A 15,850-nucleotide genomic window follows, 5' to 3' on the forward strand; every position below is an offset into this window, starting at 1 on the left:
CTAGGAAGAAAGGAGGAGACGCCGTGCTGAAGCAGGCACGTCTGCTCCAAAAAGGACTAAGATAAGCAAAACCCTTATTATTGTATGCAGAGACTGTGTTACACTGTGGCATATGCCAGGGTATGTTTTTGGCTTGGGAACCAGGTTAGCTGGCCATGCAGTTAGTGAGGGCGAAAGCTATGGTGTAGTTAGCTTTCCCTAAAGGGAATAGGTGTTTATTTTCTATGATTTGGTTTTCTTAAAGGGACAGTGCACCCGGAGTTTATTTGTTTGTGGCTAATAAACCACTACATTTAAAGTTACATACCGTGTCTAGCATCTTACTGACCCTGCCGCGAGGCCGCCATGTTACAGTATATATATGATGAAATCCGCAGAGTCGGAAGAAACGCGTAGGGATATCTGGCAGTGAGCCTACAGTGACAGGGCAGCTCTCAGCACCAGCGTGAGGAGGCAAGGACTTGCCTGAAGATTTTTTTCCGGTTTCAAGTGTGAGAAGAAAGGCTAAATGGCAGCTGCATGTGGAGATTGAGTGCTCACAAACACTAAGGATTACTCCCCTGGAGACAGCAGCTGACAGCAACATCCTTTTTGGAGCCAATACTGACACTCACACACAAAGAAGAGACCGAGGAGTCCTCAGTTGGTGCATGGGCAGGTCCCATAACATGCTTTATTTTATCAGACAAATTGTAAGTGTGCATTTGTCTTGTCCATGAGATATTAAAACTTTGTTCATCTGATTTTACACAAGGATCGGGCGCTTCTTTTCTCTTTTTCTCATATATATATATATATATATATATATATATATATATATATATATATATATATATATATATATATATATTGTGATACCATCACTGCCCTCTAGGGGCTAGAATAGGACTTTTCAGCTCTCAGAGAGTTAATCTTTAGAGTAGCTAGTTCAGCTGAAGCTAATCAGCCTGGTCTGAATAGTCAGGAAGTGACTACAGCCATGCTGCCAGAGAGAAACTGCTGAGAGAGTCACAGAGTGAGAGACTGTTTTCCCCAGAGAAAGGGGGAGATAGAAAGTGCTCCCCAGCTGCGGAAGCTTGTACAGAGGACCTACAGAGGAGTTTCTCTGGGCTCAACGTGGGGCTGAGTTCCCCTAGGAAGAAAGAAGGAGAGACTGTGCTGAAGAGGCGACGTCTACTCCAAAGGACTGACAGATAAGCAAAAACACTTTATTGGTGTATGCAGGGACTGTGTTACACTGTGGCATATGCCAGGGTATGTGTTGGCTTGAGAACCAGCTTAGCTGGCCATCCAGTTAGCAAGGGCTAAAGCCAAGTTGAGTTTGTTTTCCCTAAAGGGAATAGGTGTTATTTTTATGTGTTGTTTTGATTTAAAGGGACGATGGGCCTGTTGGCATATGATTTAATCCCTGTAAATAAACCCCATGTAAGAGATACAGCGTTTCCTGCCTTTATCTGCGACAGGTTAAATGCCAAGACCATCCTTCCTTTAATTATAGAGGTAAATAAGGATTTTAACCAGTTAGTGTTAGGACCTGCGATATTATGGTTATGCCTTGAAAGTGGTTCGCAGGCTTATACGCTTAGGCCAAAGGGTTAACTAAATTACGCTTTTTTTCATGAGATATATAGGTATTTCACTGTGTATTTTTGTCACATTGGATGTTGCTCTGGACTTTTTTGTTTCTTGTTTTAGACGGTAGAGTTAAAACAGGGAGAGGTTCTCCAGAACAGTAATACAAAAGTGTCTCCACTACAGGAAAAGGAATTGGCCATGCCCCAGCGTCTGGATGCCATGGAAACCAAGGTCCATGAAGACAAGGGTACAGTAGTAATTGGAGACACTACCCCAATAAAAAACGAGATTGTAAAGGCTGAACCATTGGAGCAAGGGTTAACTAAGCCTTCACCTATCCTGCAGGCAGAAACCAAAGATATTAAGGAGACTCTGAGCACACGAGGAAAAAGATGGAGGTACATCTTCATGAACTGCAGGCCCAGAAGGCCTAGTACTTGCCCTGAAGGACTCTTCAACAGGAAGGCAAGGAAAAGAAGAGGTGGATGTCAGACATATCTGACAAAGAGGTTGGTGCACGGGAATAGGGCACGGGCCGCTCACAGGACAATGTTTCGCTGGGGGGAGAGATATGTGATACCATCACTGCCCTCTAGCGGCTAGAATTTGATTTTTCAGCTCTCAGACAGTTAATCTTTAGAGTAGCTAGTTCAGCTGAAGCTAATCAGCCTGGTCTGAATAGTCAGGTAGTGACTACAGAGATGTTGCCAGAGAGACACTTCTGAGTCACAGAGTGAGTGACTGTTTTCCCCAGAGAAGGGGGGAGATAGGAAGGGCTCCCCAGCTAAGGAAGCTGGTACAGAGGACCTACAGAGGAGCTTCTCTGGGCTCAACGTGATGCTGAGTTCTTCTAGGAAGAAAGGAGGAGACCCTGCTGAAGCAGTGACGTCTACTCAAAAGGACTGACAGATAAGAAAAAACAAGGCATGTTTTGCCTTGGGAACCAGCTTATATGGCCATCCAGTTAGCAAGGGCTAAAGCCAAGTTGAATTCGTTTTCTCTAAAGGGAATAGGTGTTATTTTGATGTGTTGTTTTGATTTAAAGGGAGGGTGGGCCTTTTAGCATGATTTAATCCCTGTAAACAAACCCCATGTAAGAGATACAGCGTTTTCTGCCTTTATCTGGGACTAAAAGATGCTACAACGTGGTGTGGGCATCACAATATATATATATATATATATATGTGTGTGTGTGTGTGTGTGTGTGTGTTTGTGCGTATATTTCACCAGCAACAAAAGAAAGGGTTCTTTACAGTAAGAGCAGTTACAATGTGGGATTCATTACTCATGGAAACTGTGATGGCAGATAATATAGATATGTTCAAAAAAAGTTGGACATCTTTTTAGAAAGGGAAGGTATACAGGGATATACCAAATATGTAAATATGGGAAGGATGTTGATCCAGGGAGTAATCCGATTGACAATATTTGGAGTTAGGAAGGAATTTATTTTTCCCCTTATGAGATATCATCTAATGATGTGTCACTGGGGTTTTTTGTTTGCCTTCCTCTGGATCAATATACTGTAAATACAAATATAGAATAAGTATCTGTCATCTGGGTTTAGCAGAGGTTAAACTTGATGGACATATCGCTCTCCCCGCCCCCGCAATCTCTCCATTCACATATTATAAATATATATAATATATACAAGCAGTCTCTGTATAAAAAAAGACTTTATTTCAATAAATAGTTCAGTTTGTCCAATAAATAAAGACTATTCGTTCCCCGGATAAAATTCAGGGGGTCATAAGAGGGGGAGGGGAGGAGTACAGGCAGGACCTTATAACTACCCCCTCCAGCCCACAGGGGGAGTCAGCGAGACTGCCCCGGCTTCACAGTGTTTGGAGGGGTATTTAATGCCCGAGGTAATGCGGTTTCCCTCATGGAATATCTGAGCAGTGATTTAAGACACAGGTAAGAGAGATACTACTCCACGGGGTACAGGGGGCATCAGGAATGAAGGGTGCCCTATATAATACAAAACGCCATATGATAACATCATTATTGCACGCGGTTATTTCCGGTATTTAAATCATTTAAAAAAAATTGTCTCTTCAATAAAAATTAAACAAACTTGAACTTTTGTTCCCAGATGTTCCCCCATTTAACCATTCACAATGCGGGGTCTGAGGCTGTGGGGTCTGCAGGGTCTGAGGCTGCGGGATCTGCAGGGTCTGAGGCTGCGGGATCTGCAGGGTCTGAGGCTGCGGGATCTGCAGGGTCTGAGGCTGCGGGATCTGCAGGGTCTGAGGCTGCGGGATCTGCTGGGTCTGAGGCTGCGGGATCTGCAGGGTCTGAGGCTGCGGGATCTGCTGGGTCTGAGGCTGCGGGATCTGAGGCTGTGGGGTCTGCTGGGTCTGAGGCTGCGGGATCTGCAGGGTCTGAGGCTGCGGGATCTGCAGGGTCTGAGGCTGCGAGATCTGCAGGGTCTGAGGCTGCGGGATCTGCAGGGTCTGAGGCTGCGGGATCTGCAGGGTCTGAGGCTGCGGGATCTGCAGGGTCTGAGGCTGCAGGATCTGCTGGGTCTGAGGCTGCGGGATCTGCAGGGTCTGAGGCTGCGGGATCTGCTGGGTCTGAGGCTGCGGGATCTGAGGCTGCGGGATCTGCTGGGTCTGAGGCTGCGGATCCTGCGGGGTCTGAGGGACTTGCGGGGTCTGAGGTTGGGGGGTATGAGGTTGCGGGTCCTGCGGGGTCGGAGGCTGCGGTTGTGGGATATGAGGTTACGGGTCCTGTGGTTGGGGGGGTATGAGGTTGCGGGTCCTTCGGGGTCTGAAGCTGCGGTTATTTTTTTATATACATCTTCGCAGGTTCCTATTCCTTCATTGATAATTCCGTCTCCCTATCCTCCTCTCACCCCCTCCTCTCCGCTCCCCCCACCCCCTCTTCTTTCGCTCCCCCACCACCTCTCATTTCTTCCCCGCCTTCTTTTCTCCCTTCCTCATCTCTCCCTCCCCCTTTCCCTTCTCTCTCCCCTCCCTCACACCTCTGTCTCCACGCCCCTCAGTTTTGGGGTAAGGATCCGCGGTGTGACCCCAGCATTTAGGTCCGATTCAAACTCCAGCAGTTGCCCCATGAAGTTCAAGTTGGGGGAGATGATCGGGCGCTTCCCTTTCACGAACTTATAAGCGTCTCCCACTGTCATCAGGGTGTGCTTCATCAGGTACGCGATGACGATGGTGGCTGAGCGAGAGATCCCTGCCTGGCAGTGGATCAGCACCCCCTTTCCTTCCTGCTGAGCCTCTTCTGCACAGGAGAACAAAGAGATAACATCACAATTAAAGGGTCAGTCCCACATAGGAGCAAAGTGACCTGATGACATGTTTAATGGATTTACTCTTTATTAAAAACTCTTATTGAGAGGGGGAGCCTCTTCCATAAAGGGGTCACTTTCTTTTAGGGGGGACTCTTTTTTTGGAGGGGTGGGGGGGAAACCTTATAGGTGCGGTTGCTCTTATGGAGGAGGAAACTCTTAGAGGGTATGATTGCTAGATTAGTGCTCTTATACAGGGGGAACTCTATTGTAGGGAGGACACCCTTATAGGGAGATGCTCTCACACAGAAGGACACTCCTATAGGAGGCACACTCTTAGAGTGAGCGTGTGACAGGTTAGATTCCCTGTCTAGCTATCAAACGTGTGTATAGCTGCTAAGTCCAGCAGTGAACAGGTTAAATCTCGTTCCCGTCCCACGCCTGTTCCCAGCTGGCTCGTTAGAGGGCTTTAAAAGCCTAGCTCTCCGGTCAGTCTGGGTTCCAGGTGAACCAGGAGCACACATCCTGGAGAGGAGAGGAGGAAACCCTGGAACAAGGTCACACATCCTGGAGAGGAGAGGAGGAGACCCTGGAAAAAGGTCACACATCCAGGAGGAGAGGAGGAGACCCTGGAACAAGGTCACACATCCAGGAGGAGAGGCGGAAACCCTGGAACAAGGTCACACATCCAGGAGGAGAGGAGGAAACCCTGGAACAAGGTTACACATCCAGGAGGAGGAGAGGAGGAAACCCTGGAACAAGGTCACACATCCAGGAGGAGAGGAGGAAACCCTGGAACAAGGTCACACATCCAGGAGGAGAGGAGGAAACCCTGGAACAAGGTCACACATCTAGGAGGACAGGAGGAAACCCTGGAACAAGGTCACACATCCAGGAGGAGGAGAGGAGGAAACCCTGGAACAAGGTCACACATCCAGGAGGAGGAGAGGAGGAAACCCTGGAACAAGGTCACACATCCAGGAGGAGAGGAGGAAACCCTGGAACAAGGTCACACATCCAGGAGGAGGAGAGGAGGAAACCCTGGAACAAGGTCACACATCCAGGAGGAGAGGAGGAAACCCTGGAACAAGGTCACACATCCAGGAGGAGAGAAGGAAACCCTGGAACAAGGTCACATATCCAGGAGGAGAGGAGGAAACCCTGGAACAAGGTCACACATGCAGGAGGAGGAGAGGAGGAAACCCTGGAACAAGGTCACACATCCAGGAGGAGAGGAGGAAACCCTGGAACAAGGTCACACATCCAGGAGGAGAGGAGGAAACCCTGGAACAAGGTCACACATGCAGGAGGAGAGGAGGAAACCCTGGAACAAGGTCACACATACAGGAGGAGGAGAGGAGGAAACCCTGGGACAAGGTCACACATCCTGGAGAGGAGATGAAAGGAAACCCTGGAACAAGGTCACACATCCAGGAGGAGGGAGGAGGAAACCCTGGAACAAGGTCACACATCAAGGAGGAGAGGAGGAAACCCTGGAACAAGGTCACACATGCAGGAGGATGAGAGGAGGAAACCCTGGAACAAGGTCACACATCCAGGAGAGGAGGAAACCCTGGAACAAGGTCACACATCCAGGAGGAGAGGAGGAAACCCTGGAACAAGGTCACACATCCAGGAGGAGAGGAGGAAACCCTGGAACAAGGTCACACATCCAGGAGGAGAGGAGGAAACCCTGGAACAAGGTCACACATACAGGAGGAGAGGAGGAAACCCTGGAACAAGGTCACACATCCAGGAGGAGAGGAGGAAACCCTAGAACAAGGTCACATATATCCAGGAGGAGAAGAGGAAACCCTGGAACAAGGTCACACATCCAGGAGGAGAGGAGGAAACCCTGGAACAAGGTCACACATCCCGGAGGAGAGGAGGAAACCCTGGAACAAGGTCACACATCCAGGAGAGGAGGAAACCCTGGGACAAGGTCACACATCCAGGAGGAGAGGAGGAAACCCTGGAACAAGGTCACACATCCAGGAGGAGAGGAGGAAACCCTGGAACAAGGTCACACATCCAGGAGGAGGAGAGGAGGAAACCCTGGAACAAGGTCACACATCCAGGAGGAGAGGAGGAAACCCTGGAACAAGGTCACACATCCAGGAGGAGAGGAGGAAACCCTGGAACAATGTCACACATCCAGGAGGAGAGGAGTAAACCCTGGAACAAGGTCACACGTGCAGGAGGAGGAGAGGAGGAAACCCTGGAACAAGGTCACACATGCAGGAGGAGGAGAGGATGAAACCCTGGAACAAGGTCACACATCCAGGAGGGGAGGAGGAAACCCTGGAACAAGGTCACACACCCAGGAGGAGGAGAGGAGGAAACCCAGGAACAAGGTCACACATCCAGGAGGAGGGGAGGAAATCCTGGAACAAGGTCACACATCCAGGAGGAGGGGAGGAAATCCTGGAACAAGGTCATACATCCAGGAGGAGAGGAGGAAACCCTGGAACAAGGTCACACATGCAGGAGGAGGAGAGGAGGAAACCCTGGAACAAGGTCACACATCCAGGAGGAGAGGAGGGAACCCTGGAACAAGGTCACATATCCAGGAGAGGAGGAAACCCTGGAACAAGGTCACACATCCAGGAGGAGAGGAGGAAACCCTGGAACAAGGTCACACATGCAGGAGGAGAGGAGGAAACCCTGGAACAAGGTCACACATCCTGGAGAGGAGATGAAAGGAAACCCTGGAACAAGGTCACACATCCAGGAGGAGGAGAGGAAACCCTGGAACAAGGTCACACATCAAGGAGGAGAGGAGGAAACCCTGGAACAAGGTCACACATCCAGGAGGAGAGGAGGAAACCCTGGAACAAGGTCACACATGCAGGAGGAGAGGAGGAAACCCTGGAACAAGGTCACATATCCAGGAGGAGGAGAGGAAACCCTGGAACAAGGTCACACATCCAGGAGGAGGGAGGAGGAAACCCTGGAACAAGGTCACACATCAAGGAGGAGAGGAGGAAACCCTGGAACAAGGTCACACATCCAGGAGAGGAGGAAACCCTGGAACAAGGTCACATATCCAGGAGGAGGAGAGGAGGAAACCCTGGAACAAGGTCACACATCCAGGAGGAGAGGATGAAACCATGGAACAAGGTCACACATCCAGGAGGAGGAGAGGAGGAAACCCTGGAACATGGTCACACATCCAGGAGGAGGAGAGGAGGAAACCCTGGAACAAGGTGACACATCCAGGAAGAGAGGAGGAAACCCTGGAACAAGGTCACACATACAGGAGGAGAGGAGGAAACCCTGGAACAAGGTTACACATCCAGGAGGAGAGGAGGAAACCCTAGAACAAGGTCACATATCCAGGAGGAGAGGAGGAAACCCTGGAACAAAGTCACACATCCAGGAGGAGAGGAGGAAACCCTGGAACAAGGTCACACATCCAGGAAGAGGAGAGGAGGAAACCCTGGAACAAGGTCACACATCCAGGAGGAGAGGAGGAAACTCTGGAACAAGGTCACACATCCAGGAGGAGGAGAGGAAACCCTGGAACAAGGTTACACATCCAGGAGGAGGGAGGAGGAAACCCTGGAACAAGGTCACACATCAAGGAGGAGAGGAGGAAACCCTGGAACAAGGTCACACATGCAGGAGGATGAGAGGAGGAAACCCTGGAACAAGGTCACACATCCAGGAGAGGAGGAAACCCTGGAACAAGGTCACACATCCAGGAGGAGAGGAGGAAACCCTGGAACAAGGTCACACATCCAGGAGGAGAGGAGGAAACCCTGGAACAAGGTCACACATCCAGGAGGAGAGGAGGAAACCCTGGAACAAGGTCACACATCCAGGAGGAGAGGAGGAAACCCTGGAACAAGGTCACACATCCAGGAGGAGAGGAGGAAACCCTAGAACAAGGTCACATATATCCAGGAGGAGAAGAGGAAACCCTGGAACAAGGTCACACATCCAGGAGGAGAGGAGGAAACCCTGGAACAAGGTCACACATCCCGGAGGAGAGGAGGAAACCCTGGAACAAGGTCACACATCCAGGAGAGGAGGAAACCCTGGGACAAGGTCACACATCCAGGAGGAGAGGAGGAAACCCTGGAACAAGGTCACACATCCAGGAGGAGAGGAGGAAACCCTGGAACAAGGTCACACATCCAGGAGGAGGAGAGGAAGAAACCCTGGAACAAGGTCACACATCCAGGAGGAGAGGAGGAAACCCTGGAACAAGGTCACACATCCAGGAGGAGAGGAGGAAACCCTGGAACAATGTCACACATCCAGGAGGAGAGGAGGAAACCCTGGAACAAGGTCACACGTGCAGGAGGAGGAGAGGAGGAAACCCTGGAACAAGGTCACACATGCAGGAGGAGGAGAGGAGGAAACCCTGGAACAAGGTCACACATCCAGGAGGGGAGGAGGAAACCCTGGAACAAGGTCACACATCCAGGAGGAGAGGAGGGAACCCTGGAACAAGGTCACATATCCAGGAGAGGAGGAAACCCTGGAACAAGGTCACACATCCAGGAGGAGAGGAGGAAACCCTGGAACAAGGTCACACATGCAGGAGGAGAGGAGGAAACCCTGGAACAAGGTCACACATCCTGGAGAGGAGATGAAAGGAAACCCTGGAACAAGGTCACACATCCAGGAGGAGGAGAGGAAACCCTGGAACAAGGTCACACATCAAGGAGGAGAGGAGGAAACCCTGGAACAAGGTCACACATCCAGGAGGAGAGGAGGAAACCCTGGAACAAGGTCACACATGCAGGAGGAGAGGAGGAAACCCTGGAACAAGGTCACATATCCAGGAGGAGGAGAGGAAACCCTGGAACAAGGTCACACATCCAGGAGGAGGGAGGAGGAAACCCTGGAACAAGGTCACACATCAAGGAGGAGAGGAGGAAACCCTGGAACAAGGTCACACATCCAGGAGAGGAGGAAACCCTGGAACAAGGTCACACATCCAGGAGGAGGAGAGGAGGAAACCCTGGAACAAGGTGACACATCCAGGAAGAGAGGAGGAAACCCTGGAACAAGGTCACACATACAGGAGGAGAGGAGGAAACCCTGGAACAAGGTTACACATCCAGGAGGAGAGGAGGAAACCCTAGAACAAGGTCACATATCCAGGAGGAGAGGAGGAAACCCTGGAACAAACTCACACATCCAGGAGGAGAGGAGGAAACCCTGGAACAAGGTCACACATCCAGGAAGAGGAGAGGAGGAAACCCTGGAACAAACTCACACATCCAGGAGGAGAGGAGGAAACCCTGGAACAAGGTCACACATCCAGGAAGAGGAGAGGAGGAAACCCTGGAACAAGGTCACACATCCAGGAGGAGAGGAGGAAACTCTGGAACAAGGTCACACATCCAGGAGGAGAGGAGGAAACCCTGCAACACGGTCACACATCCAGGAGGAGAGGAGGAAACCCTGGAACAAGGTCACACATCCAGGAGGAGGAGAGGAGGAAACCCTGGAACAAGGTCACACATCCAGGAGGAGGAGAGGAGGAAACCCTGGAACAAGGTGACACATCCAGGAAGAGAGGAGGAAACCCTGGAACAAGGTCACACATACAGGAGGAGAGGAGGAAACCCTGGAACAAGGTCACACATCCAGGAGGAGAGGAAGAAACCCTGGAACAAGGTTACACATCCCGGAGGAGAGGAGGAAACCCTGGGACAAGGTCACATATCCAGGAGGAGAGGAGGAAACCCTGGAACAAGGTCACACATCCAGGAGGAGGTGAGGAGGAAACCCTGGAACAAGGTCACACATCCAGGAGGAGGAGAGGAGGAAACCCTGGAACAAGGTCACACATCCAGGAGGAGGAGAGGAGGAAACCCTGGAAGAAGGTCTGTTTACATAGATGGTTTTGACTAAACTCTCTGTGAGACCGCTGGACTATCAAAACCTCCTTTTCCATGCTGTGGCCTTGCCCTCAGGTTGCATCTCTCTGGGAGAAAATTAGGGATTGGCTGCAGAGGATTTTGGGCCCCACTATTGCAATGGACCCCTGGCTATTTCTCCTAAATAGACGGACACAGGGTTGAAAGCAAACTAATTGCACATTTTGCAATGGCAACGAGATGCGAGATCGCAGCATTATGGAAACAAAAAGAAATTCCTAAGATTCGGATCAGAATTTGGTTTGTCTGCCAGATGGAAAAATGAACAAGTTTTTGTTAATGATACTGGCACTAACTTTGAAAAAGTGTGGTTACCGTGGCTAGCCCAAACGGATATTCCAGGGGCGAGTATAGCCACAATTTTGCTATGATAGAAATAGATGCGTTCTCATTTGACGGAGAGCAGTGAGCTTTAAAACTGAAGTCCAGTAGAATAGATTTGGCTCTGAGATTAGAAAGAAGCGGGACCGTGCAGGGAATAAGACTCCATGAGCAAGATTTAGGGATCTGCATTATAAAAGGGCGATACAACACACCTCCCCTCCCCCTTACCCCCTACCCAAGTGTGTCGCCTTCGATTTCTTTGATTTTATTTGTTAATACCTATAAACAAGAAATGTAATGTTGGCTTTCTGTATGTTGTACTAAATTTCAATAAAAATGTGTTACAAAAAAAAAAAAAAACTCCTTTACCTACAAGACAATTTACCCTACAGAGGGCACAGCCCTAACGGGACTAAAGACTGGGCTTTGCTGACAAAAGGGCACAGTCCTGTCCAGGACTTTTTGTTTGGTGTTTACGATGAAAGTAAGCTCTTTTTATTGGTCATGTTTTGAGGCTGAATAAAAGCCGACCCTCGGACAACCCATGTGTTGTTGTGTCCTCGCTGCAGCCGGGCGTTTTACACCTACCGATGAACTCGAAGGCCTCCTCAAAGTACTGCCGGAGGTCCTGCTTGCTGTTGTCAGTGGCTGGCAGTCTCTTGTAGCGCAAAGCACCGGACTCGACGTGGTACAGGGGCAGATGGGTGGTGACATTCAAGACGTGCCCGATGTTAAGGGTCACCATCTGGCTCAGGTCCTGTGCATCCCTCTCGTTGCCCAGGTAGAGGAAAGGAAGGATGGGGCTCAGCTCGGCCTTCTCCACGTCAGGGGTTAGCGGGAGCACGGGTGCCACCTCTGTTGAGATGACGCTGTCATGTCCCGGGGGCGCACCTGGGGCTGCAAAGCAAATGTGTCATTGTGTCACCCTGCAGGGGGACGGACAGACTCATAGCTCCCTTCTGTCTGTGTCACTGTGTCATCCTGCGGAGGGAGGGACAGACTCATAGCTTCCTTCTGTCTGTGTCACTGTGTCACCCTGCGGAGGGAGGGACAGACTCATAGCTCCCTTCTGTCTGTGTCACTGTGTCACCCTGCGGAGGGAGGGACAGACTCATAGCTCCCTTCTGTCTGTGTCACTAGGTCACCATCCGGGGGGAGGGACAGACTCATAGCTCCCTTCTGTCTGTGTCACTGTGTCACCCTGCGGAGGGAGGGACAGACTCATAGCTCCCTTCTGTCTGTGTCACTGTGTCACCCTGCGGAGGGAGGGACAGACTCATAGCTCCCTTCTGTCTGTGTCGCTGTGTCACCCTACAGGGGGAGGGACAGACTCTAGATGTTGAGCCAGTTACAGACTGCTTACTGGTTAGTCATTGGTTAGTAACACACGTGAGGACTAGATTATATCATGAACACACGTGTCTGTCCTTAACATGTATATGTTCTGACTCCTCCAAACAGACTAATTAAGACTAATTAGAGCTGGGTGTGGCCCTCACCTGTGTCTTGCACAAACACGTGTAATGTCACCAGGGAGGATATAATGGTATCATTCCCATACACATTTTATGCAATAAAGGCATACGCAAGAATAAATACATATATTTTTTTTTTTTTTTTTTTTTTTATTAAGGTTATGGTGAGTGAAAAGGTGACTAAAACCCTCTACAGTATAGCATATAGCATATAAAAATATTACTTGTGAGCACATTCACCTCTTCATCGTCCTCTCCCCTCCCTTCTTCCCTTCTCTCTCCCACCTCCATTTCCTCTAGCTCCCTCCCACCCATCCCTTTCCTCTCTCTCACCCACCCATCCCTTTCCTCTCTCTCACCCATCCCTTTCCTCTCATCCATCCCTTTCCTCTCTCTCACCTGTCTCTCTCCTTTTCCCCCCTCCCTTCCTCTCACTTTGCCCCCGTCTCCGTTACTTACCTCTCCCTTCCCCTCCATCCGCGCTCTCGCTCAACGGCTCCAGCAGTAGATACAAGCCTTGAAGTCGCGGGTTCAATCCCCCAGCCGAGGATGGGGGAGACAAGGGGGGGCTCAAGGGAGGAGGAGCAGGAGGTGGCTGGTCCCCACCCTTCAGACCCCTGCAGTCCAGTAGGAAGGGTGCTCCCCCCAGTGTCCCGCCCCGGGCCTGGCACATCATCTTGCGTGCCAGCTCATCGGGCCAGATGGCGCGGACACTATAATCGTCCTCTTCATCGTAGCTGACCCGTGAGCCCCCCCACTGAGGGTCGAATGTCACAATGGGGTCGCAGCTGCAGGAGGAGCCCACAGATTTCCGGGGGGGACGCAGAAGGCGCCAGCAACCCCTGCAGCCACATTTTAGGGGGTGAAGGGCCCAGCGGAAGCAGGAAGGGGAACGGGGGGAGGGAGGGGACCCTCTTCGACGGGAGCAGGGGTCCCTGGGCCAGCGAGAGATGTGGAGAGAAGGGAGGGGGCCAGGCAGGGTGAGGTCAGCGTGGGAGGGGGCACGGTGCCCAGGCTGGAGACCTCTGACCTCAGGGGCCAGGCGGGAGAGGGTGGCGGGGCGCAAGGGAAGGGTGCGAGGACGGGGCGGGGGTGCTGAGCGATCTTCCAGGGGCACAGGGGGCATGGTGCTGTAAATCGAGAGAGAAAGAGGGTAAGAGGCGAGAAGGGAGATTGGCAGCTCTAGGGTTGGCACACAGGTTACGGGGTTGGCACAGGGATAGAGCCTGCCACCTCTAGGGCTGGCAAACTCACACACTTTTGTCACAGTACAGCTCTCTCCATCTCGCTTGCTCTTTCTCCGCTTCCGTATTTCCCTCTTTCCCTTTTCCCCTCCTGCATCTCTCTCTCCTTTCATTCATCTCCAGGCTGCAGTAAGCAGATACAGATCCGATCTCTGTGTCTGCCCTCCTGTCTAACACACACACACACATACACAACCAGTACATGGGGGTGTTTATACAACATTAGAACTTGTGCATCTGTGTGCAAGGTCTATTCTGCACAGGCCACACTGTCTGTGTGTATATGTGTGTGTGTACGGATATTCTAGATAGGTATCGAATTCCACACTAACACCCCCTAACCTCCACACCCCCAAACCTTAATAGATCTGGCTGTGGGGCTGGACCATACTCCTTCCTGATGTATACTCTCTCCCACCTTATGTTCCAACATTTCCCCTTATTCCCTGTAGAATGTAAGCTCTCAGGATCAGGGCCTCATTACCTGCTGTATGTGTGTTTGCTCTGGTCTTTCCTTACTTGAATGTCATTATGTTTCTGTAATTATCAAATCACTGTACCCCCATTAATACACACCTATACATACATGTATAAAAGACAATAACAGACACACTACACGTAGAGACACATACATAACACAGACACATGTATACATTAACAGCAGATACAGATATGCACATGCAGAGCTACACATACACAGTCCGAGCTACGTACTATATACACATGCAGAGATACGTATACACATGCAAAGGTACGTATACACATGCAGAGGTACGTATACACATGCAGAAGTACGTATACACATGCAGAGGTACGTATACACATGCAGAAGTACGTATACACATGCAGAAGTACGTATACACATGCAGAAGTACGTATACACATGCAGAGATACGTATACACATGCAGAGATACGTATACACATGCAGAGATACGTATACACATGCAGAGATACGTATACACATGCAGAGATACGTATACACATGCAGAGATACGTATACACATGCAGAGATACGTATACACATGCAGAGATACGTATACACATGCAGAGATACGTATACACATGCAGAGATACGTATACACATGCAGAGATACGTATACACATGCAGAGATACGTATACACATGCAGAGATACGTATACACATGCAGAGATACGTATACACATGCAGAGATACATATACACATGCAGAGGTACATATACACATGCAGAGACACATATACACATACAGAGACAGGCAGCTAAATATAGAAATGTAGGATAATTCTGTAGTTATATGTATATTCACATACCTGTGACAGCTGCTCCCCTCCCTGCTGGCAGAGGGGCCCCTGTGAATGTGCCCTCATCTGTGCATGGCTGCCCTCTGTGTGTGTCACTGTGTGTGCATGGCCTTTGTGTGTGCCTGTGTCTGTGTGGGCAGAGGGTGACACCGAATGACGAGAGACGTGTCTTCCCCCTTCCACCCCCCCCCCCCCCATATGCAGGGTGACATCACCATCAGCCAATCAGAAGCAACCCTCATTATACACACAGACAGGCTGGCTTGGCTAATTACTACCTCCCTGTGTACTGATTAGAAGACAAGAATGTGTGTGTGTGTGTGTGTCTATATAGACACACACACACACACACACACAGAGAATAAAAAATATATACTGATTATAACAGGTTTGTATACATACACACAAAAGATATAAAGATATATACTGATTATAAGAGGCTAATATATACACACACAAGAAAAAATATATACTAATTAGAAGATGATTATTTTTATATATATATATATTTATAGGCAAAACGATACCGTGTTGTGACGAATATCAAAGGCAGCACTCCAAAGGTTGGTCAAAAAATATATTGTAATTAACAAGCCATCATTCCAACGTTTCGGTCCTTCGTGCGGGACCTTTATCAATCACACATCACCTTGATAAAGGTCCCGCACGCGGACCGAAACGTTGGAATGATGTCTTGTTAATTACAATATATTTTTTGACCAACCTTTGGAGTGCTGCCTTTGCTATTCGTCACAACACTGTATCGTATTGCCTATTTCTCTATACAGGATTTGCTATACA

At 49.9% G+C, this 15,850-nt stretch overlaps 2 protein-coding genes across 2 annotated transcripts in view; one reads left to right on the plus strand and one right to left on the minus strand.

The window, feature by feature from the left end:
- Positions 1-15,850, plus strand: part of LOC142465742 (uncharacterized) — an 87,569-nt gene that overhangs the window by 10,838 nt on the left and 60,881 nt on the right. The window lies entirely within an intron of this gene.
- On the minus strand, positions 4,480-15,215 carry LOC142465739 (uncharacterized). The gene is made up of 4 exons (XM_075569997.1): positions 15,059-15,215; positions 12,984-13,654; positions 11,638-11,946; positions 4,480-4,821 (listed from the first exon to the last, which is right to left on the minus strand). Exons 2-4 carry the CDS (start codon positions 13,648-13,650, stop codon positions 4,556-4,558), a joined length of 1,242 nt encoding a protein of 413 aa, XP_075426112.1. The 5' UTR covers positions 13,651-13,654; positions 15,059-15,215; the 3' UTR covers positions 4,480-4,555.

The sequence above is a fragment of the Ascaphus truei genome, chromosome 14, assembly GCF_040206685.1.
Source record: "Ascaphus truei isolate aAscTru1 chromosome 14, aAscTru1.hap1, whole genome shotgun sequence".
Lineage (NCBI taxonomy): Eukaryota > Metazoa > Chordata > Amphibia > Anura > Ascaphidae > Ascaphus > Ascaphus truei.

Bases quoted from the DNA above. Each gene is read 5' to 3' on its own strand.
- LOC142465739 (XM_075569997.1), bottom strand. From the start codon at position 13,650: ATGCCCCCTGTGCCCCTGGAAGATCGCTCAGCACCCCCGCCCCGTCCT. The intron at 11,947-12,983 runs GTAAGTAACGGA...TTTGCTTTGCAG, and splicing joins GGATGGAGGGGAAGGGAGAG to CCCCAGGTGCGCCCCCGGGA. The intron at 4,822-11,637 runs GTAGGTGTAAAA...TCTCCTGTGCAG, and splicing joins GGAGGCCTTCGAGTTCATCG to AAGAGGCTCAGCAGGAAGGA.